The 26415-nt window shown below is 38.3% G+C and overlaps 1 protein-coding gene across 1 annotated transcript in view; it reads left to right on the top strand.

The window, feature by feature from the left end:
• The window catches only part of C4H8orf34 (chromosome 4 C8orf34 homolog), a 376094-nt gene extending 371734 nt beyond the window's left edge, over nucleotides 1-4360 (top strand). The window contains 2 exon segments of the mRNA XM_027577874.1: nucleotides 434-493; nucleotides 3444-4360. Coding sequence (XP_027433675.1) covers nucleotides 434-493; nucleotides 3444-3451 — 68 coding nt within the window. The 3' untranslated portion in view covers nucleotides 3452-4360.
• The last annotated feature ends 22055 nt before the right edge of the window (nucleotides 4361-26415 follow it).

The following is a 26415-nucleotide window of genomic DNA, read 5'->3' on the forward strand; positions in this document are numbered from 1 at the left end:
AATTGCAAATATGATAGCATCACCATTCTGTGATGCATATATATCTAATCCCGCCTAAGTTGTGTTAGGGTAGCCACCTGAACAGTGTTACTTTCTTGTCTAACCCATGCTGGACATAAGAATTACGAATATGATTTATGGGAGATCTTCTTAAAGTTTATATATATATATTCAAAACACTAGCTGGAGGGCATTTTGCCCTAGATTTTATTTAAAAATCAACAAAAGCTTGAATTGAAAATGGAATAAGAATATACACACCATTAGGCAGTTAACTTGTATGTAATTGCAGCTCATTATATACTCTAAGTGTAGTTTTTCATATTAATTTCAATTAATCTTCGCTAGAAATTGTTTAACCTGCTAGGGAATTATGTTTAATAGATTTTTTTTCCTGGTCCAGCATATTATCTCTTTTTCTTTCACTGTGCAGGTTCTGCTGATCTTCTCCTTTGTGTTCCATGCTCTTCTTGTCCTACCCTGGTCTACTCTGGTATGTTTGCTCAGGGCACTTAATACCAATGTCAGGTAATTATGGGTACTATCTACAACTGCTCCAAGTTCAGATTTTTTTAATGCATAGTTCTCATGACCTCTAATGAAAAAGACATTTCCTTCCTACTGGGCATAATGTTTCCTTTCTCTTTTTGTGGTGTTCTATGGATCTCAGGCTTCTCATTGAGTCTGTATTCTCCCATGCTGAGGAAGTAGGATGGGAATTTAAATCCCTTCTCCTTGGCAGGAAAATCACTTTTGGATAGAATTGAGATTAAAACATTTCCCCACTCTGTGAAGACCATGGACTTTATGACACCATTAAATATATCTTAGAGATACAGAATATCAGAACAATTTTACATCCATAGACTTGAGGCTACTATATGAACTGGGTATATAACATGAATAATTCATAGTTTCTTCTCTCAAGTGTGTCACAGAGATAAGCAAAAGGTTGAGTTTGTCCTTAGCACTCACAGAATCACAGAATATCAAAATTAGAATTTTGGAACCATCTACTTCTCTTCCAATCTGATGCTGGTATCTTCTCTGCAATGCCCCTACGAAATAGACATTCAGTCTTCAATATCTTGAGTAATGGGAAGCATTCTACCTCCTGTGACTTCTCATTCCATTTTATTCTGGTCTAATTGCTCATTAACCTAATAATTCTATATTAATAAGTCACCTAAAGAAATAATTTCTGCAATGCCTTGCTGTGTAGTTATCAGAATATTATGTTCATTGCACATATTTTATAATAAAACAAAAAAATGTTTTATATTAAAACATGGAAAACATGAAAAGATGTGAACAAGCCAATTACCAATAAAAGAGAATTGATTAAAAAAGTATAGCAATCTATATAATAGAATACTGTTGTACATCTTATGAAGGATGAGATATATATTCACTGGATAAATACATGTATTTATACTGATATTAACTGGATCTATATATCTCTCTATATATTCTGATGTGGAAATATTCTTGTAATAATGTTCCATTAAAAAGGGAGTTACCAAACAGTATATTAAATAAATTTTTTTTGTCATATACAATGCATAAGACACATACACAATCATATATGTACATCTTCGGAATACTGTCTGGATGGTTACAAACAAAAATGTCTTGAAAAGATATCTGCATCCCCATGTTCTGTGCACTATTTACAATAGCCAAGATATGGAAAAAAACCTGTGTCCATCGACAGATAAATGGATAAAGAAAATGCAATATACATATACAGCCATAAAGAATAAAATTTTGCCATTTGCAACAACATGGATGGAACTTGAGGAGATTTTGCTAATTGAAATAAGTCAGACACAGAAAAACAAATAACATCTGATCTCACTTATATGTGTAATCTAAACAACAAAAACCAAGCTCAAAAGTACAGAAAACAGATTGGTGGTTGCCAGAGGCAGGGATTGGGCAAAACAGATGAAGGTGGTCAAAAAAGCACAAACTTCCAATCATGAAATAAAGAAGCCATGGGGATGTAACATACAGTATGGTGACAAAAGCAGACAAGTAAGTAAACAGTTTGCTTAAGTTGTACAAAATGTTTAAAACCTACTTCAAATGAAATCATTCTCTTTTGCTCCAAAATCTGAATCCTTGTAGCTACCTTCTTTCTGGTTCTTTTTGTATCACAGACAAAAATTTTCTCTCTCTTCCACATCATAATTCTACCATCGTAGGAACACACAGATCGTGTTGTTCTCTTCTTTGGTCCTTCGCATGTTTTTTGTGTAACATGTAGGTATACAGCCCTTCTATCCAAGAGATCTAAATAAGTAAATCATTCATTTGATTCATATTCAATAAAGACCTAAAATAAAACAGGAACTATGCTAGAGAATAACATGTCACTATCACATGTGACATAAGCTTACTAAATGATGAAGTCACACATTGAACATGATTTACATAAAACACCGCAGATTATCCTCAGGTAAACATTAGGGTGAGATAAGTGCATGCCTCAGAGAATTCTACCTTGACTAGTAGTCAAAGGGCCTAGAGAAAGTGATATTGAAGACCAAGTCCTAAAGAAGTAGGAGTTAGTTAGATAAAGGAGTTAGCTGGGATTGTTTGGGGTAAGCAGAGTTTTCCAGATAAGGGAAAAGTTATGTGCAAAAAGAACTGGATTCCCTTCTTTCCTCTTTTTCTCCCTTTATCCTCTTCCTCTTTCCCATCAAACAAATACTTATTGAGCAAACAGCATGTGCAAAGTATTCTTTCAGGTCCTGTAAGTAAGTTGGAGATTTATATTTTTCTTTCAAAGTATTTATGGTCTAGTAGATGAATCGGAAATATTAAATATAATAAATTATATTAATATATTAATTAAATATTAAATATTTAATACAAATATTAAATATAACAAAGCAGGAAAAAAACAGATAAAATATTCTAGGAGCATGGATCTTTCCCCTTGCCATCATAATCAGATTCTCTAGGAAAAAAATAAAGGAATTCTTTTCAGTCAAGCAGTATGGGCACATAGTTCCAGTGCTGAAGTAAGGACTTGTATGGTCTGATCTAGCTTATGCCACTCTAGCTTCCTAAATTAAGCTTTCATAATTCCTTCCAAGACAGTAATTGTGTACATCCCTTGCAAGTATTCTCATTGGCTATATTTCTCCCTTGGCTCCCTCCTATAGGAAGGGAGGGAAGCCAGTCTTTTTCAACAGTCCAAGATATCTGTAGAATATCTAATTCTAATTAAATATACAAAAAGGGTTTATACAGATACCAGAAATTGACATCCTGGCAACAAAATACAGTTGATAGAAGTGGTATCCTAAGGTCAGTGCCATTGTAAAAGTTTATACAGGGTATAGGAAAGCATTAAGGTCCCAAACTTTCTTTTAATATACTAACTATAGAGGTATTATTGAGCACATTTTCTTTTGTTTTTTTCTCCCCTACAGGTCTGTGAAGCAGGCAGAAGTTGCAGGTGGTCCTTAAAGAAATTGCAGTTATTCAAATCCTTATGTATAGTTCTAATTTTATTTACTATGTGTCATCATTTAGAGAATGGTTATTTTTATAATATCAATAATAAACAAGTACTCTTGTAACCAGGGGGTGCCTAAATGTGTAATCAGAGAACACTAACCCTGGCAAAGGATTCTGGGGTGGTCAGGATGTCTGCTGCCTTTTGACATGGTTAGTGTCCTGGGTTTAGATTACTTTATACCTAGTTATTAGGATTACTATTTGATACATTAAATATTGCCTGATTCAAATAAATTTGCTTAAAATTTTTCTGTATTTTAACTTGTGTAGGGTTTTCTACTTCTTATATTTTTATAATATTTTCTCATTTTTTAGATTAATAAACATTATACTTACCCACATGTGCCAAGATGTGCCATTTAGGTCTCTCTGGGAGTTAGCTGTTTGGTATCATCACCTGCCATGTGTGTTTTGTACAGCAGCGAGAGACATATTCTCTACCACTGCTCCTTCCTATGATCATCTTCCGTGTTCCTATCAAAACAAATAATTGATATGTTAATTCAATAAAGCAGATCAATAAGGAATGAAATGCATGCCCCAAAGCATATGCAATGAATATTGTTTGACTATTTATCCAATTACTGAACTCAACGTTATCCATTTTGCATTTAATATATGCTCGCTTTTGGAATATATTATGCACTGATGCTAAGTGAATGGATCTAAGTAAATCTATTGAGTATCTCTATTGTCTGTTTTATCTTATTTGTCTTAATCTAAGTTTGCTTTCTGGACCTTTAAGGCATATGGTTAAATTATAAAATTGCCTGTATTACTGTCAAAGAAACAATATTAAAGGCCAGAACATGGCTAAAGAATAAACAAAGAAATTCTGATTGTATGAATGACATTATATTCTTAAATTAAATAATATAATACATTTTCTTCCCATAAAACTTTCATATGTACAGAAACTTGAGACTGATTTTCATACAATTTATTGGTTTTTATAGGTAGAAACAAATTAAAGGCTTAGAAAATAGTATATTTTGAGCAGAAAAGAGAGAAGTCAAGAGAAAGCTTATGGGACCAGCACCCTCCTCTACTTAAAAGTCCTTATGATAAAGAATATCTTCAAAAATGCTTTCGCTATTAGGAATAGTCTTTCTTTAAAACATGTCATCTCTGATGCCTTCATCTGAGCTGTATTTTCGTCCAACCTTCACTTGGTCAGTGTTTGTCTGCCTCTTGCCCACTGACATTTTCATGGAGACAGTCACTCTCCTAAGTGCCACACCAACCTCAGGAATCAGATTGACCAGGATATCAGAGTGTATGTTGCTGACAAGGCCACCAAAGACATACAAAGCTGGACACTACTTATTAAAGTAGTAAGGATAGATTTTAATCAGTGATAAACTATTGCAATAGAGAAGAGGGTCCAGCATGAACTGACCTCAACTTTGATTTGTGCAGAGGTGACTGCACGTTTCAAAGGAAGAGAGAGGCAGTAAGGATGGGAATTGCCAGAGCTTGAGGAGAGGAAGGGAAATGGAAATTTATAAAAAACAGATAGGGGCATTGACTCATGTGAAACTCATTTGGGTTTGCTTATTGAAGTTTGACTTCTGTCCTTCCAAAGAGACTGGAAGACAGGGGCTCTATCTTCACATGTTGGCAGGAGCAAACAGTAAATTCTTTGGCAGCCTTCCACTTTCTCAGGAAGGAACTTAAGGGAGCTGCAACCATCATCCTGGAAATTCTGCCTTGATTGTTAGAAAATATGTTTGTGTTTGTTCATATCTTCTAATGTGGGAGTGGGTTGGAGTGGATGAATCAATTTGGGCTCAGAGTCTGCAGTTTTTATAGGCTGAGGTTGAGGCCTGGTCAAGAAGAGAGCTTAGGGGAACCAGGCTAGAATTTGGTCAAGAAGAGAATCTTCATCAATGCTGGCCACATACACACACACACACACACACACCACGGTCTCTGCCCTGTCTTCTTTGTCAACCGCTATAATCACTTTTGGAGTCCAAGGACAGAGGGCAAGGCCAGTAAACAGCTAGAGCCCAAATCAGGAGATTTCTCCAGGTTGCTTTTCTATCTCCTCTTTCAAATGTCATACATGAACTCTGAATCTCCTGGCACTCACCTTGACTCCCATTACTCTTTTTGCTTTACCTTTCTTTCTTTCTTCTTTCTTTCTTTCTTTCTTTCTTTCTTTCTTTCTTTCTTTCTTTCTTTCTTTCTTTCTTTCTTTCTTTCTTTCTTTCTTTCTTTCTTTCTTTCTTTCTTCTTTCTTTCTCTTTCTTTCTTTCTTTCTTTCTTTCTTTCTTCTTTCTTTCTTTCTTTCTTCTTTCTTCCTTCCTTCCTTCCTTCCTTCCTCCCTTTCTTCCTTCCTTCTTCTTTTTCTTTCTTTCTCTTTCTTTCTTTCTTTTTCTTTCTTTCTTTCTTTCTTTCTTTCTTTCTTTCTTTCTTTCTTTCTTTCTTTCTTTCTCTTTTTCTTTCTTTCTTTCTTTCTTTCTTTTTTTCTTTCTTTCTTTCTTTTTTTCTTCTTTTCTTTCTTTCTTTTTCACTGTGGAAAATGGATCATAAAGGGATAAGACTGGAGGCCAGGAGAACAGTTAGGACACTGTTGCAGTAGTCAACAAGAAAGACAGTAAATGCATGGATAGAAGAAGAATCTAGATGGGTAATGATTAAAGAGGAGTGGGAAGTGTTACAGATAATGGTCAAGTTTCCAGCCCAAACACCTGGGAGTGAAATATGTTTGGATTGAGGGGAAGATGTTGAGTTCAGCTGGGGACATGTAGAGTTTAAAGAGACTGGGACACATCTGAGATTTTGAGCACCATCAACATAAAAATGGTTAAACAGCGCATCACAGAAATCAGGGCAGTAGATGGCATCATCCAATGAGAGTGGGTGCAGTGAAAACAGAAGAGAGCCTCAGGAACACACCAGCACTTAAAGGACTGGAAAAGTGACTTCAAGAGCAAAGATTTTATGTGCACCGGACAGAGTGGGTGGCCCACACAATGTTTCTAGGAAGTAGAAGGTCAAAATCAATGCACTTCAAGGTCCCTGGTTCCTGTAAGCACAGCTGGATTTCAGGGGAGGAGAAAAGCATGGGTTCATTTGTTGAACAACCTTTAGTAGTCTAGTTTAATGAGGCTATAGAAACTTACTGTGGGTGGATAGATGGAAAACCAGCTGTGTGTGTGTGTGTGTGTGTGTGTGTGTGTGTGTGTGTGTGTGTGTGTAAGGAACATAGAGTTTCCCTTATTTAGAAAGAAAAACTAAGGCATTACTAATTTGAGGTCTGTCTAGTCAGTGTGTGGAGGCATCTACTTTGTGTGAAAACTCCTTTTCCTTTGGTTAATAGTGGTGAAGAGACAACTAAAATCTTTAGAAAAAGCTTAAGAATTAGTCCAGCTGTAACATTTTTACCTTCCTTTTTTTCCCCCTCAAACTAATCACACATAAGTTTTTGGTTGATTTTAAGGAAAATAACCACTGCCGGCTGCTGAACTCAGAGTCTTAAAAGGCACTCCTTTGAGAGAGAGGAGGGAACATCTTTCCTCAGTCCTAGGGACAGAGCTGTACCCCTGCTGCAAATTGTGGCTTGCCCACACTGTAAATATTTTTGGTTTTACAACTTGCATTTGGCTCTCTTACCACTGTTCTATTTTTTTTTTTTTTTTTTTAATGTCTATGATGGCTTCTTGTCTCTTTCAAGTCCTCGATGTTTATAGAACCCATCTCTGGGAAGTCAACATAAGTGGCGTTGGATATGAGCAGAAGCCATGATTTGGCCACTCCCCTCAGTACTGGAATCATTTAAAATGTGCCTGAAAATCCCCGAGTGCTGCATGCACAACAGTGGTAAAATGACCCACTCTCTGAAAAATACTGTAGTCACACAGCAATTTTCTCTCAGAAGCTGCCTAGCTAAATGGCAAGGGGAGTGAATGGTTTTGTGGATGTGCAGTGTACATGGCTCAGGGAAAATGGCCCACCTATAGTTTAAAAAAGGAGTCATTGAAAGAACTTGCCACTCACTGGTTAGATTTGCATTTTCCAGTATAGTTCAGGTACAGCTGTGTCTGAAGGGCCCTTTATAAACCACAAGCATTTCACTGAGTGCGCAGCCCAAGATTTACCACCTGGATTCTGAGTCAGAGGGGGAACTGTTGTGCTGGTAGAAATTGTACTACTGTATTTTGCAAAACTTTTAGGTAAAGATAATGAGAAGAAACAGGAGATATTCCTTAGAGCATCATCAACATCATACTGTCAATGGCTTAAATTGAGCTGTGGAAATGTGTGCTTCACTGTGGAAAACAAATATGTATACATCTTACCTAAGTTATGAACCAAGGTTTTAGCATCTTTATGCACCTGTTGCTTGAATTCCTTGTGAAATATCTTTCTTGGGGTCTGTGAAAGAGGTTAATATTGTTCAACCTAATGTAATTCTCCTCCTCTTCCTGGGCATTTGGGGTGATTTCCCAGCCCCCTGCAGCTAGGCAGGGTTATAGGATCAATTCTGACCAATGGGCCTTCAGTGCAAGTGATTGTAGCTTCTAGTCCAGAGCATTTAGCACAGGTGTGAGTTCTCCACAGTCTTTGCTGCAGTGATCCTGCGTGTTATTAACTGAGGTGGATTGAGGTGACAGTGTCTAACAATAATTTCCCAAGGTTAGGAGTCTGTTATTACAGCATAGTTTGGCTTATTTTGAATAATGTTAGATCAAATTCTCTACTTGCAGAAGATGATGGCTCCAAAATTTGCAGTAGACATTGTAGACATTCCTGAGCTTAGAGCAGGTACAACTGATCCTGATCCTTTTAAAGAAACTACAAGTTGTACTTTGAGAAAAGGAGATTGCAACTAGGTGCATTCATAAAATAAAATGTCCATCTAAAATAAGTCTTACCTTAACTTATTCTTTTTGTTTGTTTATGGTATCACAGATTTAACTCATATACATTAACATATATGCAAGACAGTCATGTCATTTCATTTAGGATTATATCTCATCAATCTTTCCGGGATTTTGGATTTAAGTGACTCTAGAACCTCAAGACACAACCAAGTTTCAGATGGCAAATAAGGGAGTTAGCTTCCCAAGGCTCTGAAGTTTATCAAGTACAGTTTATCAAGTACAGAGGGGATATTACATTTCCATAGGCAGATCCTAGCCTCAGACACCAGGGTTTATGGAACGGATTATATAATTTTGTGTGCATTACTGTTCCTTTTTTACACCTTACTTTTTATCTTCAGTTTATTTTGTTCTCAAACTGGAATTTATGCCTTGGAAAACTCTTGTTACTGACAGTAATAAAAGTCGTTGGAAAATTAAGTTTACAGAGGGACTCTTTGCCATTGATAGTCAGATTTAAACATAGCCTTCATATTAGAAGAAGTATTATTGTGCCAAGCAGACATCTGTTGAAGGAGGAAGGCAAGGATAGTGTATTGTAGTGATAAGATCATGTGGTTTGCTGTTAGGTATGTGTTTCAACACCTCCCGCATTCTTCAGAAGCTGTGTAAATTTAGGAATCTAACCTCTCCCAGGGTCAGTACAATAATAATGTTGCTGTTGCTGTGGTTACAATGCTTCACAGGGTCTTCTTCCGTGCCTTGTATGCATTATCTCATTTAATCTTCCCCACAGTTCAATGAGGCTTAGAGGAGTTAAAGACCACACCTCTGCTCTTGCCATGAGTGTGGAGCAGCCCCTCCGTCCTAGTATCCCTTAGTCCAGTGCTCTTAATCACTTTGCCAAGGGGCTTACTTATCTACAGAATAGTAGTAGCCACATAGCCACACTTAGATGAGGCTGGGAATTCAAGGTTAATGTGCCAGCGTGGTCTGGTTCTGGTGAGAGCTCTTTTCCCGGTGGGCACATGACCACTTTTTCACCAAGTCCTGTGGAAGCAAGAAAGAGTTCTGGTGTCTTTTCTTCTTGTTGTAAGGCTACTAAGCCCATCATGGCGTTATTAAAACCTAATCACCTCCCAAATACCCCATCTCAAAATACTATCACTATCAAAAGATCAGGCTTCAACATATGAATTTGGGGGTTGGGGAACACAAACGTTCAGTCCATAACAGATAAAGTGCTAAATAATGGCAGTAATTACTATATTTTGATAGTCACAGTATTACTGCTACTGATGTAGACTGTAGAAATGTAGATGTCTGCTATGGAAATCTGGGTCTTCACAGTCTCTGAGGGTCTAGCAATTAGACATGATCAATGTAACACATCTGATATCAGAAAGCTGGAATTCAGTTTTAGTGCCATGTTTTGCAAAGTAACCTACTTGATCGTGACTCGCTTAGTCATTCATAGCAGTTGAACTACAGAAACAACGTAAGATTGGAGCATGCAGGTCCAACTTAACTCAATAAGGACCAACTTGTACTTGGCATTCTTCTAACCCAAGTCATTCTCAAAACTAACTGTGCCTACTGATTGCTCAGAGAGAGATTTTTAAATACTCAGGGCTGGGATCCAATCCCAGAGCAATTAATTGGAATACCTAGGGGTGAAGTCAAGGCATGAGGGTTTATAAATCTTCTCAGATGATTCTTATATGCAACCAAGGCTGAGAAATACCACAACCCGGAGGACTATGAACAGCAATGTAGCTTATTAAAGAGATTTGAAGGCTCCATTTCTCTTTTAAGCAAAAGTTAAGCATACTTATAATTTCTTCATGAGACAGATTTGTAGTTACACATTAAAAAACTTTTTTCTTTTTTTAAAAGTTTTTATTTATAAAAAAGATTTTTATAAAAATACTATTTATTTGTCAGTAATATATGTTGAGGCCTTCTCACATACCAGCTACTTCCCTAAGCATTCTGTGTATTATCTCATCTAATCTTTGCAGCAGCCCTAAGAGGTGAGCACTATGATTATCCTCATTTTATAGATGAGACAACTGAGATGAAGGGGAGATTTGAGTTAACTCATCTGAGATGATGCAGCAGGTTTCAGGGCGGGTCTGTGAACCTCAAGACTCCAAAGGCCAGGCCTTTGCACTCTGCGCCTCCAGGATGGGGGTGTACACTTTCCAGACCTTATTATGACTTTATGGTTTAGTCACGGAAAGATTGTTGACTTGATGATTCTGGAAAACAACTTCTGAGAGTGTGTCATGCTCCTATCTACACAGAGCACCCTTCTAGCACATTGCGCCTTGTCTGGAGTTATGTACAGAGATGAGCAGATGGTCTCAGCCACTTGGCTTTAAGAAACTTCTCTAATGATGGCATCTAACTCCTTTCCTAAGCTTGGCTCTTTCTTGAGGAAGCAATCAAGAGTTTCTTCTCCCTGGAAGAGCTGTTACCATATCTTATCACCTTAAATATCTAGCAGGCAATTGTGCTGATTTCTTCTGTTAGAAGGGCTGATGAGAAGAACAAATAAAAAGATATTAGTAGCAATATTAATAGTCTGGGTGTTAATTAAAAACAAATACAATTAAACCAAAGAGCCAAAGCTGCAAGGGATACTGCTGTTTGTCGACGGGGTGAGCCAGATTTTCTTGGGAGCACCAAGAAAAGAAACAGGTTGTAATGTTAAGAAAATTGCTCCAATGTCCATAAACAGTTGAGTCTAGCCTGGCATCCTGAAACACGGGCCTCCAGTGATTGTAAACATTGTAGCCTAGAGTCATTTTGTCTCCAAAATATGTTGGGAGAGGTCTCTTTGGATATGTTTAGCAAAAAAGAATAGTTACCCACCTTTAGTACTTACTGCAAGACAAACATTGTACTAAGTGTCTTACATGCACAACAAATCAGTTATTATCCTCCTCATCTGATGGATGAGGAGATTGAGATGTAATGCTCAGAGACTTGGTCCATGTCAAGAAGTGTTGGAGCCAAGATTTGAACCCCAGTTGGCTGGTGTCTGAAGCCAAGTATGTAACCATTATACTTTGTCTCCTCTTCATTAGTGTGTGTAAGTACATTGCTGTGGCTACACAGAATAAGTGATCAGATGAACAACAAACCAAGATGTGACCCCAGCTTTCCTGCCCCCTCCTGGAAGAGCCTACTTAGCACTTTTTCCTTTGACGAGGCTGAATAGCATGGAATTAAAAGTAAAGATTTATGATGGTTCTCTGGTCTTCAGAGAATCCCTGGTCCTCTCCATTTCTTTAATTCAGAGTTTTCAACAGACTTTGGATCATGTACAATTCAAGGCAGGCCAATGTTGTGCCAAGTTGTATTCAAAGGCAGGCTGTGGCTGAAAGGTATGGTAGGTACCTCCCTGGAGGCCAGGGGGCCAAATTCTTTGCCATGCAATGAAAGCAAAGGATTTCCCATGTGTAGCCACAGCCAGGTGGCTTTGAACTTTGATGGTTCTAAAGAAAGAGATTATGGTTAATCCTGGTACAACTCCCAACTCGGTACCTCATTCCCTGATGCTCCTGGCTGCCTCTATCCAGGCTTTTTTTTTTTCCTTGAAAATTGTGGTAAAATACTTAGGAGTTTTTGTTTCCCGTTGGAAGTTAATGCTGCACTAGAAGGAACTTTTAACTGAGGAGAGAGAATGACTTTCTGAGTTACTCCTATTATTCTGTTCTGTTGTATGTAACCTGCTCTGAGATGAACCTCTTTGGCAAAAGCAGAATGAGCTTATAGAATTTCCCCTTGATTATTTTTTAAGTCATATTTCAACAGAAGAGATAATCTTTAGGGGGAAAAAAATGTCTAGTATGTTCTGATCACAGATGTATGGGAAACACACCAAACTTGCTTTCACTACAAGTTGAAGGACTTCATCTGCCAAGTTGATTGGTTCCAAAAGCAGGTTCACTATTGCCTGCCAGTGCTCCTCATCTGAGCTGACAGAAGCCAAAGCAACACATTCATGGCATCAACTCTGTATCTCTGTGTTGAAATCTTGCTGAGTGGAATGTGAGGGGATGAAAAGGAACAGAGGGAGCTTGAGTTGGTCTACGCTACATGGGAACACTTGCCATGAAAATCAAACCAGATCCTTGTTGAGGGTTAAAGTCATTCGTCAAATTCCCTTCCTGTTTTCTTTTTCACATTCTTTGTTTTGTTTGCCTGATCCTTTGACTTCACGGCTCTTATGGAATCGGAAGTAAAGCAATACCACAGAAGAAAGTGAACCGAGCTTGTGGTGTCCCTCACTGAGCCAAACCCAAGAAACACTGGAAATATCCATTGCCAGTTCAAGTTTGTGAGATTTCCAGCCTGATAGCCAGACCAAAGAGGTTTGGAGTGATGTGTGGGCCTCCTCAGTATAAACCATTGCAGGGTTTGTGTTTATTATTTCACTCATCTGTCAGCGACATTGACTTTTTGGGTTAACCTTTCTTTCTTTCAGGGCCATTAAGTAAATATCCTTCCAGTAACCCAACATATATAGCTTTATAAGTTGTGAAATAGTATACTAATTCTTTCCCTTCTAAGCAGATATCAAAGTTCAATCATAACCAGTGTGCATGTGTGATCCTGTATTTGTTAAAGACCCTAAGGCTGGTATATGTGCAGGAGATAAAGATGTGTTAAGGTTGTACTTGGGTGGTGTGTTAGTAAATATTTCACAACCTGATCTCCCCTAATAAAAGGCCCTAATTTATAGTGTATGCCTTCCATATAGTATACCCTAACTACACTTGATTCCAAGCTTCAATGTCATCACTGACCACGCAGTAGGAAAGAGATGTTTATAACGGGCCCTTGCCAAGAGCAGTGAACTAGCTCCCAGAATACGACTCACACATCACACCTGGCTTTGTCTCTACAGCAGATGCGTGGAGATATTAGGTTCCTTGGTTCTTGTGGGCAAACTGGGTAGAGAACTAGGGATAGGAGGAGGGGGCATGATGACTCCACGCAACCTACATATTCATTGCCTGTGATATTATATACACACCCTGTGTTTCTGGGTTAACACGTGTAGTTTTATGGAAGCTTCAAGGAAAATTAAGATGTATGTTTCTATTTCTCTTTTTGCATGACTATTAAAAAGCTAAGGAATGGGTTTCTGGGGCACCTGGGTGGCTCAGTCATTAAGCGTCTGCCTTCGGCTCAGGTCATGATCCCAGGGTCCTGGGATCAAGTCCCACATCGGGCTCCTTGCTCAGCGGGAAGCCTGCTTCTCCCTCTCCCACTCCCCCTGCTTGTCTTCCCTCTCTTGCTGTCTCTCTCTCTGTCAAATAAATAAATAAAAATCTTAAAAAAAAAAAAAAAAGCTAAGGAATGGGTCTCTAATTTGGGGTAGTGAAAGTTGACCATTTGAAGTTAAACTGGGTCTGATTTCTGATGTGCTCCCTAGTCCTGAGGGCAGGGGGATCCTAGCTGACCTAGTATTTCAGTTCCATTCACCATGAGCCTGCAACCTTTCTCATTCCTATCTGAGGCTACTCAAAGCAGCAGAAAGAATCTCACAGCCCATCTCTGAGTGACAGCACTAGGAGGCAATATTCCAGTCTCTTAACGCACATTATTTCTAATCCTCTTTCAACCATGTAAGGCAAAGATTATCTGCATTTAAAAAGTAAACTGAACCCAGAGAAATTAAGTTGCCAAAGTTTACAGTGAAGGCCAGGGCTGGGATTCAGAACCAGTTCTCTCTGAAGTCAGTCTTTCCATCTCTTTCTAAGAAGGGGTTGCCTCTTGTGTATATTTATTTGTATAAAGCACTCCCTTAAGCCAAATTCTGGGCCAGGAATAAAGATGCCAGTTTTTGCCATGGGTCTGGCAGCCTTTCTCAAAATGATCAAATCCAGAGGAGAGGAATTCAAAGGAGTTCAGAGTGAGTGGCTACTGTTCGTTGAGGGGTTCTGGCCCCATGATGTTCTGAGCACTCACGGCCTCTCCCCTGGGGGTTCTGGAAGGGGATTCTTGCTACTAACATCCTTCCTGGCCTGAAGCCCATTGTCACAGTCAATGATATGAGAAGGATATGGCACAATCAATCAGGGTCAGGTTCTGTGTCTGAAAAGTATAGTAATACAGGCCTCAGAGATGATGAATGATCATTTATACTGAGGAGAGTGGAGGCCTTGAGTCCTCAGCTTGGGGGTAGGCACACAGGCTCTTAGAGTGGCTCTGAATCTCTATGAGCCCTTCCAGTACCAACATCGCATTAAGGGATGGCTCAATGGTATTATATAAAGGCAAGTGAGTATGACTTCTGCCACATCATGTATTCAACTACCCTTTATTAAAGATCAGTCTGCCTCTGGTGGGAGGATTGCTTTGTTTCTTGTGGTTGCATTATTTGAAGAACAGCTAAAGAAGCTTGTCCTACCAAACATAACTTAGTAAATGTGGTTGGAAAAAGATCTGTACAGAGAGTCAAATTTAGAGCTTAGACTTACTACTTTTGCTAACTTGTGTTATTTTGGACAAGTTACCTGGGTCCTCTGAGTTTTCATTTCATTTTTAAAATAGGATTATTATCCATCAACTAATGAGGCTATCAAGCAAATGTATCAATCAAATTATCTATAATCTAATGAGACTCAAATTGGTTATTATACATTATTATTGTGCTTTAAAAATTATTAATAGCTTTAAAAGTGCTTTAAAAATTATTAATAGCTATGAAATAAATGAAAGTTGATATATATGTAGTAAATACATGCTAGGTGCTTGTAGAATATGAAGGTATATGTCACAGTCTCTGAAATCAAGAACCTTACACTTTAGTTACAAAGAAATGGTATAAACACTTAAAAGGTTAAAGAGATAAATAATATCAAAACACCAGAAATCGCATGCAGTAGTCATGATTAATTTCCAAATAAATGCCTCTGACAGCTGTCATAGGAGTTCAAAGGAAGACAAAAAAAAATCAATAAGTGATATGTACACTGTTTTGGGGGAATACTTTGAGGAATAATTTTGCAAGCTCTAGAAAGAAAAAGACATTGATAAATCAAGGACAACCCAGAATGGATACAAAGGTGCTGTTGGACTGAACTATGTTCCCCCATAATTCATATATAGAAACCCTAGGGTAGGACCCTAATCCAATAGAACTGTCCCAGTTTTAAAAAAGATACCAAATCTCTCTCTCTCTCTCTCTCTCTCTCTCTCACACACACACACACACACACACACACACACACACACACACACACACAATGTGAAGGCAGCTGTCTACAAGTCAGAGTTCTCACCAGAAACTGAACCCTGTCAGAACCTTAACTTTGGACTTTCTAGCCTCCAGAACTGTGAGAAAATAGACATCTCTTGTTTAAGGAACCCAGTCCATGGTGTTTTGTTATGGCAACTTGAGCTAAGACAACAGGAATCATGTAAATAAAAGAGAGGAAGAAATGTAGAATACTCTTAAAAAGTTATTTTTAATTGACATTTGACCAGTAAGTAGATAACATTGGAGTTTAATATTTAGAAAACTATAGAGTGAAAAGGATGGACAATAAATCAGGGTCAGATTAAAAATGACTTTGAATGCCACTAAGAAGTTAAAACTTGATCTTGCAGCAAATGTGAATATATCTTAAGTTTTCGAATAGGAGACTATACTTGGTAGTAAAGTAGCACTTTATTTTTTTTTTAAAGATTTTATTTATTTATTTGAGAGAGAGAGAGAGAGAGAGAGAGAAACAGCATGAGAGGGGAGAAGGTCAGAGGGAGAAGCAGGCTCCCCGCCGAGCCGGGAGCCCGATGTGGGACTCGATCCCAGGACTCCGGGATCATGACCTGAGCCGAAGGCAGTCGCTTAACCAACTGAGCCACCCAGGCGCCCTAAAGTAGCACTTTAACAAGAATGATCCTCTAGGAATGAGAAAGATTAATTTTACAGAGCAGAGAGTAAATAAATTTATTTACTTCAAGGTAATAAATAAATTTATTTATTTGCGAGAGAATGAGCGTGTGTGAGCAACTGGGTTGGGGGGAGATGGAAAGGGAGAGAGAAACCCAAGCAGACTCCACTCCGAGCCTGAAGCCCAACACAGGGCTCGACCTCATGACCCTGAGATCACAACCTCAGGGGAAACCTAGAGCCAGAGGCTTAACTGACTGCACCACCCAAGTGCCCCTCAATTATGTGTTTCTCTTGCTCCATTACATCACTTACCTGTTTTTTAATAGTTCTACTTATTAATTCAACAAGCATGTCTTAAAACCTACTAATTGTCAAGCTCTGTTCTAGGTGAACAAAACAGCAATACAAAACAAAGTTTCCCTGTTCCTACAAGCTTACATTCTAACAAAGAGAGACAGACAAGAATCATAATAAAAAAAGGAAATTATGTCATATATCAGAGGTTACACAGTGTGGAGTATATATAGTATATAATTCTATTATATGCCTCTAGTCTATATTAGAGTGTTTTTCCATAAGTTCTCAGGGAAGAAAAAAAGAAAAATCAGAGCAAGATAAGGGAGATTAGGGAGTATCAGGAAAGTAGATGGCAGTTTGGTCATCAGGGCAGGCCTTATTGAAAAGGTGACATCTAGACTTGTACCTGTATCTCATATTGTAAATCAATATGAACATTCTTTTCAAAGAAGAAGAGTTCAAAATAATACATGAAAGAAAAACTTCAGTAGTCAAGCATGCAACAATAAAAGCCTACACAAGTGTTGGTGGTAAAAAGAGATCAATGTAAGGGAAATTGTTGAAAAAATATTGACAGCTAAATGACTAACTCACCCTTTGCTTTTGCTCTCCATATTTAGAAAGGTGGCTGAGGGGGGAGGAGCAAGATAGCGGAGGAATAGGAGACCTAAATTTTGTCTGGTCCCAGGAATTCAGCTAGATAGGGATCAAACCATTCTGAACACCTACGAACTCAACAGGAGATCAAAGAAAAGAATAGTAGCAACTCTCTGAAAAGAAAAGCAACCACTTTCTGGAAGGGACCCAACAAGCGGCAGATCTGGGGACACTCCCCTTCCTCCCCTGGGAGGAGCGGCGCGGGAGCGCACCGCAGGAATCTGCTGCGTTTGGAGACTCCACATGGGGTCAGGCACCAGAGACAGAAATGCTCGGTCACAGGCTGGGTGACCACGGAGGGTGGCCAGAGACCAGGGAGATGGAGCGATTGACTGCTTTTCTCTGGGGGCTCACTGAGGAGCGGGGCCACGAGTTCTCGGCTCCTCTGGGGCAGAGATTAGGAGGCTGCCATTTTCACTCTCATCCTCCAAAGCTGTACGGAAAGCTTGCAGGGAACAAAAGCTCCTGAGAGCAAACCCGAGCAGATTACTTAGCCCAGACCCAGCAAGGGCGGGGCAATTCTGCCTCCGGCAAAGACATTTGGGAACCACAGCAACAGACCCCTCCCCCAGAAGATCAGCAAGAACAGCCAGCCAAGACCAAGTTTACAGCAGAACTCCAGCGCTAGGGGAATACAGCACATAGAATTCATGGCTTTTTTCCCATCATTCTTTAGTCTTTCAAAGTTAATTCTTTTTTTTTAACTTTCTTTTTCTTTTTCTTTTTTTTTGAATTTTTCTTTTTCCTTTTTTCAACCAACATCTTATCAATCCCTTTTTTAAAAAATGTTTTTTATTTTTCATTTTTAGAGTTATATTCTATCCCTTCATAGTAGTTAACCTTATTTTTGGTATATATATATATAAGTTGTTCTCTCTTTAAAATTTGGGATACAGTTTCTTCTAACAGACCAAAATATACCCTAAATCTCTAGTGTATGGCTTTGTTCTATCTCCTGCCTGATCACATTCTCTCCTTTTTTTTTTTAATTCCTCTTTTTTCTTTTTTCAACCAACTTCTTATCTGATCAATTCTTTTTATAAAATCTTTTATAATTTTCATCTTTACAATCATATTCCATCCCTTCATCGTATTTACCCTTACTTTTGTACATATATGTTTTTCTTTCTTTAAAATTTTAGGAGGCACTTTCATCTAACAGACCAAAATACACCCAAAATCTAGTGTGTGGCACTGATCTATGCACCACTCTAATCATATTTGATCATATTCCGGTTTTTTTGTTTGTTTTTATCTTTTTCTCTTTTTTTTTCTTTTTTTTTCTTTTTTCTTTCTTTCCCTTTCTTTTCCCCCAGTTTCAGGTCTCTTCTGATTTCTTTAGTGTATATTTTTCTGGGGTCGTTTTTACCCTGTTAGCATTGTGTTCTCTCATTCATCTGTTCTCCTCTGGACAAAATGACAAGACAGAAAAACTCACCTCAAAAAAAAAGAAGAGGCAGTACTGACTGCCAGGGACCTAATCAATATGGACATTAGTAAGATGTCAGATGTAGAGTTCAGAATGATGATTATAAAGATACTAGTTGGGCTTGAAAAAAGCATGGAAGATACTAGAGAAACCCTTTCTGGAGAAATAAAAGAACTAAAATCTAACCAAGTTGAAATAAAAAAGGCTATTAATGAGGTGCAATAAAAAATGGACGCCCTAACTGCTCAGATAAATGAGGCAGAAGAGAGAATTAGTGATATAGAAGACCAAATTTTGGAGAATATGGAAGCTGAGAAAAAGAGAGATAAACAACTACCTGATCATGAGGGCAGAATTCAAGAGATAAGTGATAGCATAAGATGAAACAATATTAGAATAATTGGGATCCCAGAAGAAGAAGAAAGAGAGAGAGGGGCAGAAGGTATGTTGGTGCAAATTATAGCAGAGAACTTCCCTAATCCGGGGAAAGAAACAGGCATCAAAATCCAGGAGGCACAGAGAACCCCCCTCAAAATCAATAAAAATAGGTCAACACCCTGACATCTAATAGTAAAATTACGAGTCTCAGAGACAAAGAGAAAATCTTGAAACAGGTCAGGACAAGAGGTCTGACACCTACAATGGTAGAAACATTAGATTGGCAACACACCTATCCACAGAGACCTGGAAGGCCACAAAGGACTGGCATGATATCTTCAGAGCACTAAACGAGAAAAATATGCAGCCAAGAATACTATATCCAGCTAAGCTGTCATTGAAAATAGAAGGACAGATAAAAAACTTCCAGGACAAACAAAAACTAAAAGAATTTGCAAACACAAAACCAGCCCTACAAGAAATATTGAAAGGGGTCCTCTAAGCAAAGAGAGAGCCTAGAAGTAACATAGACCAGAAAGGAACACAGATAATATACAGTAACAGTCACCTTACAGGCAATACAATGGCACTAAATTCATATCTTTCAATAGTTACCCTGAAAGTAAATGGGCTAAATGCCCCAATCAAAGACACAGGCTATCAGATTGGATTAAAAAACAAGACCCATCGATATGCTGTCTGCAAGAGACTCATTTTAGACCCAAAGACACCCCTAGATTGAAAGTGAGGGGGTGGAAAACCACTTACCATGCTAATGGACACCAAAAGAAAGCTGGGGTAGCAATCCTTATACAAGACAAATTAGATTTTAAACCAAAGACTATAATAAGAGATGAAGAAAGACACTATATCATACTTAAAGGGTCTGTCCAACAAGAAGATCTAACAATTATAAATATCTAGGCCCCTAACATGGGAGCAGCCAATTATATAAGCCAGTTAATAACAAAATCAAAGAAACGCATCCACAACAATACAATAATAGTAGGGGACTTTAACACCCCCCTCACTGAAATGGATAGGTCATCTCAGCAAAAGATCAACAAGGAAATAAAGACTTTAAATGACACACTGGACCAAATGGACTTCACAGACATATTCAGAACATTCCATCCCAAAGCAACGGAATACACATTCTTCTCTAGTGCCCATGGAACATTCTCCAGAATAGTTCACATCCTAGGTCACAAATCAGGTCTCAACCAGTACCAAAAGTTTGGGATCATTCCCTGCATATTTTCAGACCATAGTGCTTTGAAACTAGAACTCATTCACAAGAGGAAAGTTGGAAAGAACAAAGAACTCAAATACGTGGAGGCTTAAGAGCATCCTACTAAAGAATGAATGGGTCAACCAGGAAATTACAGAAGAATTAAAAAAATTCATGGAAACAAATGAAAATGAAAACACAACTGTTCAAAATCTTTGGGATGCAGCAAAGACGGTCCTAAGAGGAAAGTAAATAGCAATACAAGCCTTTCTTAAGAAACAAGAAAGATCTCAAATACACAAACTAACCCTACACCTAAAGGAGCTGGAGAAAGAACAGCAAATAAAGCTTAAACCCAGCAGGAGAAGAGAACTAATAAAGATGAGAGCAGAAATCAATGAAATAGAAACCAAAAGAACAGTAGAACAGATCAACGAAACTAGGAGCTGTTTCTTTGAAAGAATTAATAAGATTGATAAGCCCCTGGCCAGACTTATCAAAAAGAAAAGAGAAATGACCCAAATAAATAAAATCATGAATGAAAGCGGAGAGATCACAAACAACACCAAAGAAATACAATTATAAGAACATATTATGAGCAACTATATGCCAGTAAATTAGATAACCTGGAAGAAATGGATGCATTCCTAGAGATGTATCAACTACCAAAACTGAACCAGTAGGAAATAGAAAACCTGAACGGACCTATAACCACTAAGGAAATTGAAGCAGTAGTCAAAAATCTCCCAACAAACAAGAGCCCAGGGCCAGATGGCTTCCCAGGGGAATTCTACCAAACATTTCAAGAAGAATTAGTACCTATTCTTCTGAAATTGTTTCAAAAAATAGAAATGGAAGGAAAACTTGCAAACTTATTTTATGAGGCCAGCATTACCTTGATCCCCAAATCAGACAAAGACCCCATCAAAAAGGAAAATTACAGACCAATATCCCTGATGAACATGGATGCAAAAATTCTCACCAAAATACTAGTCAATAGGATCCAACAGTACATTAAAAGGATTATTCACCACAACCACGTGGTCTGGGCTCTGAGGTTGGTTCAACATCCACAGATCAATCAATGTGATACAATACATTAATAAAAGAAAGAACAAGAACCATATAATCCTCTCAATAGATGCAAAAAAAGCATTTGACAAAGTACAGCATCCTTTCTTGATCAAAACTCTTCAGAGTGTAGGGATAGAGGGTACCTACCTCAATATCATAAAACCCATCTATGAAAAACCCACAGCAAATATCATTCTCCATTGGGAAAAACTGAGAGCTTTCCCCCTAAGGTCAGGAACACGGCAGGGATGTCCACTATCACCACTGCTATTCAACATAGTACTAGAAGTCCTAACTACAGCAATCAGACAACAAAAAGAAATAAAGGGCATCCAAATTGGCAAAGAAGTCAAACTCTCACTCTTTGCAGATGATATGATACTTTATGTGGAAAACCCAAAAGACTGCACCCCAAAACTGCTAGAACTCATACAGGAATTCAGTAAAGTGGCAGGCTATAAAATCAATGCACAGAAATCAGTGTCATTTTCTATACACCAACAACAAGACAGAAGAAAGAGAAATTAAGGAGTCGATCCCATTTACAATTGCACCCAAAACCATAAGATACCTAGGAATAAATCTAACCAAAGAGGCAAAGAATCTGTACTCAGAAAATTATAAAATACTCATGAAAGAAATTGAGGAAGAGACAAAGAAATGGAAAAACGTTCCATGCTCATGGATTAGAAGAACAAATATTGTGAAGATGTCAATGCTACCTAGAGCAATCTACACATTTAATGCAATTCTTATCAAAATACCATCAACTTTTTTTCAAAGAAATGGAACAAATAATCCTAAAATTTATATGGAACCAGAAAAGACCCCAACTAGCCAGAGGAATGTTGAAAAAGCAAAGCAAAGCTGGTGGCATCACAATTCCGGACTTCAAGCTCTATTACAAAGTTGTCATCATCAAGACAGTATGGTACTGGCACAAAAACAGACACATAGATCAATGGAACAGAATAGAGTGCCCAGAAATGGACCCTCAACTCTATGGTCAACTAATCTTTGACAAAGCAGGAAAGAATGTCCAATGGAAAAAAGACAGTCTCTTCAACAAATGGTGTTGGGAAAATTGGACAGCCACATGCAGAAGAATGAAACCTGACCATTTCCTTACACCACACACAAAAATAGACTCAAAATGGATGAAAGACCTAAATGTGAGACAGGAATCCATCAAAATCCTAAAGGACAACACAGGTAGCAACCTCTTTGACCTCAGCCGCAGCAACTTCTTCCTAGAAATATCACCAAAGGCAAGGAGAGCAAGTGCAAAAATGAACTATTGGGACTTCATCAAGATAAAAAGCTTTTGCCCAGCAAAGAAAACAGTCAACAAAACCAAAAGACAATCGACAGAATGGGAGAAGATAATTGCAAATGACATATCAGATAAAGGACTAGTATCCAAAATCTATAAAGAACTTATCAAACTCAACACCCAAATAACAAATAATCCAATAAAGAAATGGGCAAAAGACATGAACAGACATTTTCCAAAGAAGACATCCAAATGGCCAACAGACACATGAAAAAATGCTCAACATCACTTGGTATCAGGGAAATCCAAATCAAAACCTCAATGAGATATCACCTCACACCAGTCAGAATGGCTAAAATGAACAAGCCAGGAAACAACAGATGTTGGAGAGGATTCAGAGAAAGGGGAAGCCTCCTACACTGTTGGTGAAAATGCAAGCTGGTGCAGCTACTCTGCAAAACAGTATTGAGGTTCCTCAAAAAGTTGAAATTAGAGCTACCCTATGACCCAGCAATTGCACTACTGGGTATTTAACCCAAAGATACAAATGTAGTGATCCGAAGGGGTACGTGCACCCCAATGTTTATAGTAGCAATGTTTACAATAGCCAAACTATGGAAAGAGCCAAGATGTCCATTGACAGATGAATGGATAAAGAAGATGTGCTATATATATATATACAATGGAATATTAGGCAGCCATCAAAAAAATATTGCCATTTGCAACAATGTGGATGGTACTAGAGGGTATTATGCTGAGCAAAATAAGTCAATCAGAGAAAGACATGTATCATATGATCTCACTGATATGAGGAATTCTTAATCTCAGGAAACAAACTGAGGGTTGCTGGAGTGGGGGTGGGGTGGGAGGGATGGGGTGGCTGGGTGATAGACATTGGGGAGGGTATGTGCTATGGTGAGTGCTGTGAACTGTGTAAGACTGTTGAATCACAGATCTGTACTTCTGAAACAAATAATACATTATATGTTAAAAAAAAAAAAAAAGAAGAAGATAGTAGGAAGGGAAGAATGAAGGTCAAGGGGGGAGATGAACCAGGAGAAACTATGGACTCTGAGAAACACACTGAGGGTTCTAGAGGGGATGGGATGGGGGGATGGGTTAGCCTGGTGATGGGTATTAAAGAGGGCATGTATTGAATGGAGCACTGGGTGTCATATGCAAACAGTGAATCGTGGAACACTACAGCAAAAACTAATGATGTAAGGTATGGTGATTAACATAACAAAATAAAATGAAAAAAATAAAAAAATAGGTGGCTGAGGTTCTAGACTTGGAGGAATGAGAGATTTACAGCTTCATTAACAAAGGTAGGGCTTTCCGTGAATGTACTTGTGAAATCTATGACCCTCGTGGAAACCAACCCAAAAGAACAGAAATAGAGAGAGTGAAGGAGAAAAAGAAAAAAATTAAAAGAAAATTCTATTTGCAGTGAGGATGGAAAAATTCTACTTCCTTAAACTAAATTCTATGAAGAATATCTGCCAAACATTCTGAAATTTAGATGAATTGAGGAAGGCTGCTGAAAGCCAAAATAAATGAATATCTTCACATCTTGAATGAAGTATAAAATTCTCTAAAAATAAGTGAGAATCCTAAGGGAGTGTGGGTGGACTGAAGTAATAAACATCCCTCTGGGATGTAGGTTTCTTTGAAATCTGTGCTCCTATATGGGAGGAGTCTGGATATGAAGTAAAGTTAGGAAGAAATAGAAAATACTAGCTCCTGATCAAAGTCAATAGAGCATAAGTAAAATAAATTCAGTAATCTAGCAAACGATAAACGGGACGCTTAATTTTGAGCTGTATTAACCTGCTTGGATAATCTGTTCACTTTAGGGCTACTCTGTAAATTATTCCTGAACAAATAGTAGAAATAGAACTATACTCATTCAAAAATGAGTAATGGGACTTCCACTTCTAGGCAATGTAGGATAACAGGGACCAGATTTACCCTCCCAGCTGAAAAAAAAATAAAAATAAAACAGTGGACTAAGTATATGACATCAGGCAATAAAAGATAATGCTCACTTAGAGTCAGAAAACAAATAAAGAAAAATCTAAATTGTCCCAGTTTACTACCTGGAGAATGTTTCCAGTTCCTAGACAATGGCACAATAAGGAAGAACCGAGGCAGGATTTGCTCATTTCCCTGAACTGAGGAGACAGATCTGGGAGTATAAGGAGGCTGAGGAAGCTGAGTTCACAAGGAAGAAGACAGAGACAGAAATTTGGAAAGAGAAAATTCCAGAGACTTCCAGAGCATTTCCTCCAAATCATCAACTGAGTACTGATCAGCACATGCATGTGAAGAAACTATACAAAATTAAGAAACGAACTGCTCAAGAGGATTAGAGGGAACAATATTTGGAGCTCCCACATGGTTTAGAACATTTTCTTTTACTACCAGAGTACCAAACCTTATAATTCACTGTATTAGGTAGACAAAAGGATTTTGCCCATATCGTGGGGCAGAATTAACACAAAACTGACTGCACTATTGTCCTATTTACTAAAGCTTAAAAGCAAGACATGAAAGGATCAACCTATTTCCCAGTAACTTAACTATGTCCGAGGACAAAGTTTTGGAATATTTATAGGGGTACAAATCATATCCAAGTCACATTAAATGCAAATGTCAAAAGAACTGATTTAAAAGCACTAGATTGCAGATTGGACAAAAAGCATGCTCCAACTGTATGCTCCTTATAAGGGAGCATTTAAAATGTAAATAGGTTAAAGGTAAAAGTTGGAAAAAGATATGTCATGCTGATGTTAATTTGAAAAATGCTGGTGTGGTTATATTAGTATCAAAGTCGCTTCTAGAGGGAATAAAATTACCAGTAATAAAAAGGGACACTTCCTAATGACAAAGTGGTCAATTCATCCAGGGGACATAATGCTAAGTGTCAATGGACTTAATAGCTCCAAAATGCATCAAGTAAAAAAAAAAAAAAAGTGGGGGGTTTTCAGCCAATATTTTTGGACCACTTTTTCAGCCCTGCCCACTTTCTCTTCCTCTGGGACTCAGATGATCTGTTAGATTTTTTTTTTTAATCTTTTGGTACAATACTGTCGGTCCTAGAGGCACTGTTCAATAATTTTTCTTTCTATTTTTCTCTCTTTGTTCAGATTGGCTAATTTCTAGTCCATTTTTCAGTTCACAGATTCTTTCCTTTGTTGTCTCCATCCGACTTTTGAGCCCATTCACTGAATTTTTTATTTTGGCTATGGTATTTTCCAATTCAAAGCTGTCCATTGGATTGATCCTACAATTACAGAGAGAGGTTACACGTACTTTTGCTGTGCAGTCACACCATTATTGTAAATAGTTCTGACGTAGTGACTCTCAAAGCGTGATCCCGGACTGACAGAGACAGTCTCGGGGGCCTTGTTGGGCAGTCACACTGAGGCCCCACCCCAGACCTATGCGGTCAGGAGTTCTGAGGTTGGAGCCCAGCGATCTTGTTTTAACAAGCCCTCTAGGGATTCTGATCTAAGCTAAAGCTTGAGTCCATTCTTCCCAGAACTTGATTTCTAATATTTTATTCCTACTTCTTTCGACCCATGGGCACGCGCGCATACGCGCGCATGCATGCGCACACACATACACCATGGCGTCTGCTGGACTTTCAGTGACATCCACCTTATTGCCCGCCAGACTGCCAGGCCTAGCTCGAGGTAGGACACAGGATAGCCAGAGGAAGTTTTTAATGGGACCATTAAATATTTTATGGCAATAGACAAATAAGAGAGCTTTTATTCCTCACCGACACTATTA

Source organism: Zalophus californianus, chromosome 4, assembly GCF_009762305.2.
Source record: "Zalophus californianus isolate mZalCal1 chromosome 4, mZalCal1.pri.v2, whole genome shotgun sequence".
Taxonomy (NCBI): domain Eukaryota; kingdom Metazoa; phylum Chordata; class Mammalia; order Carnivora; family Otariidae; genus Zalophus; species Zalophus californianus.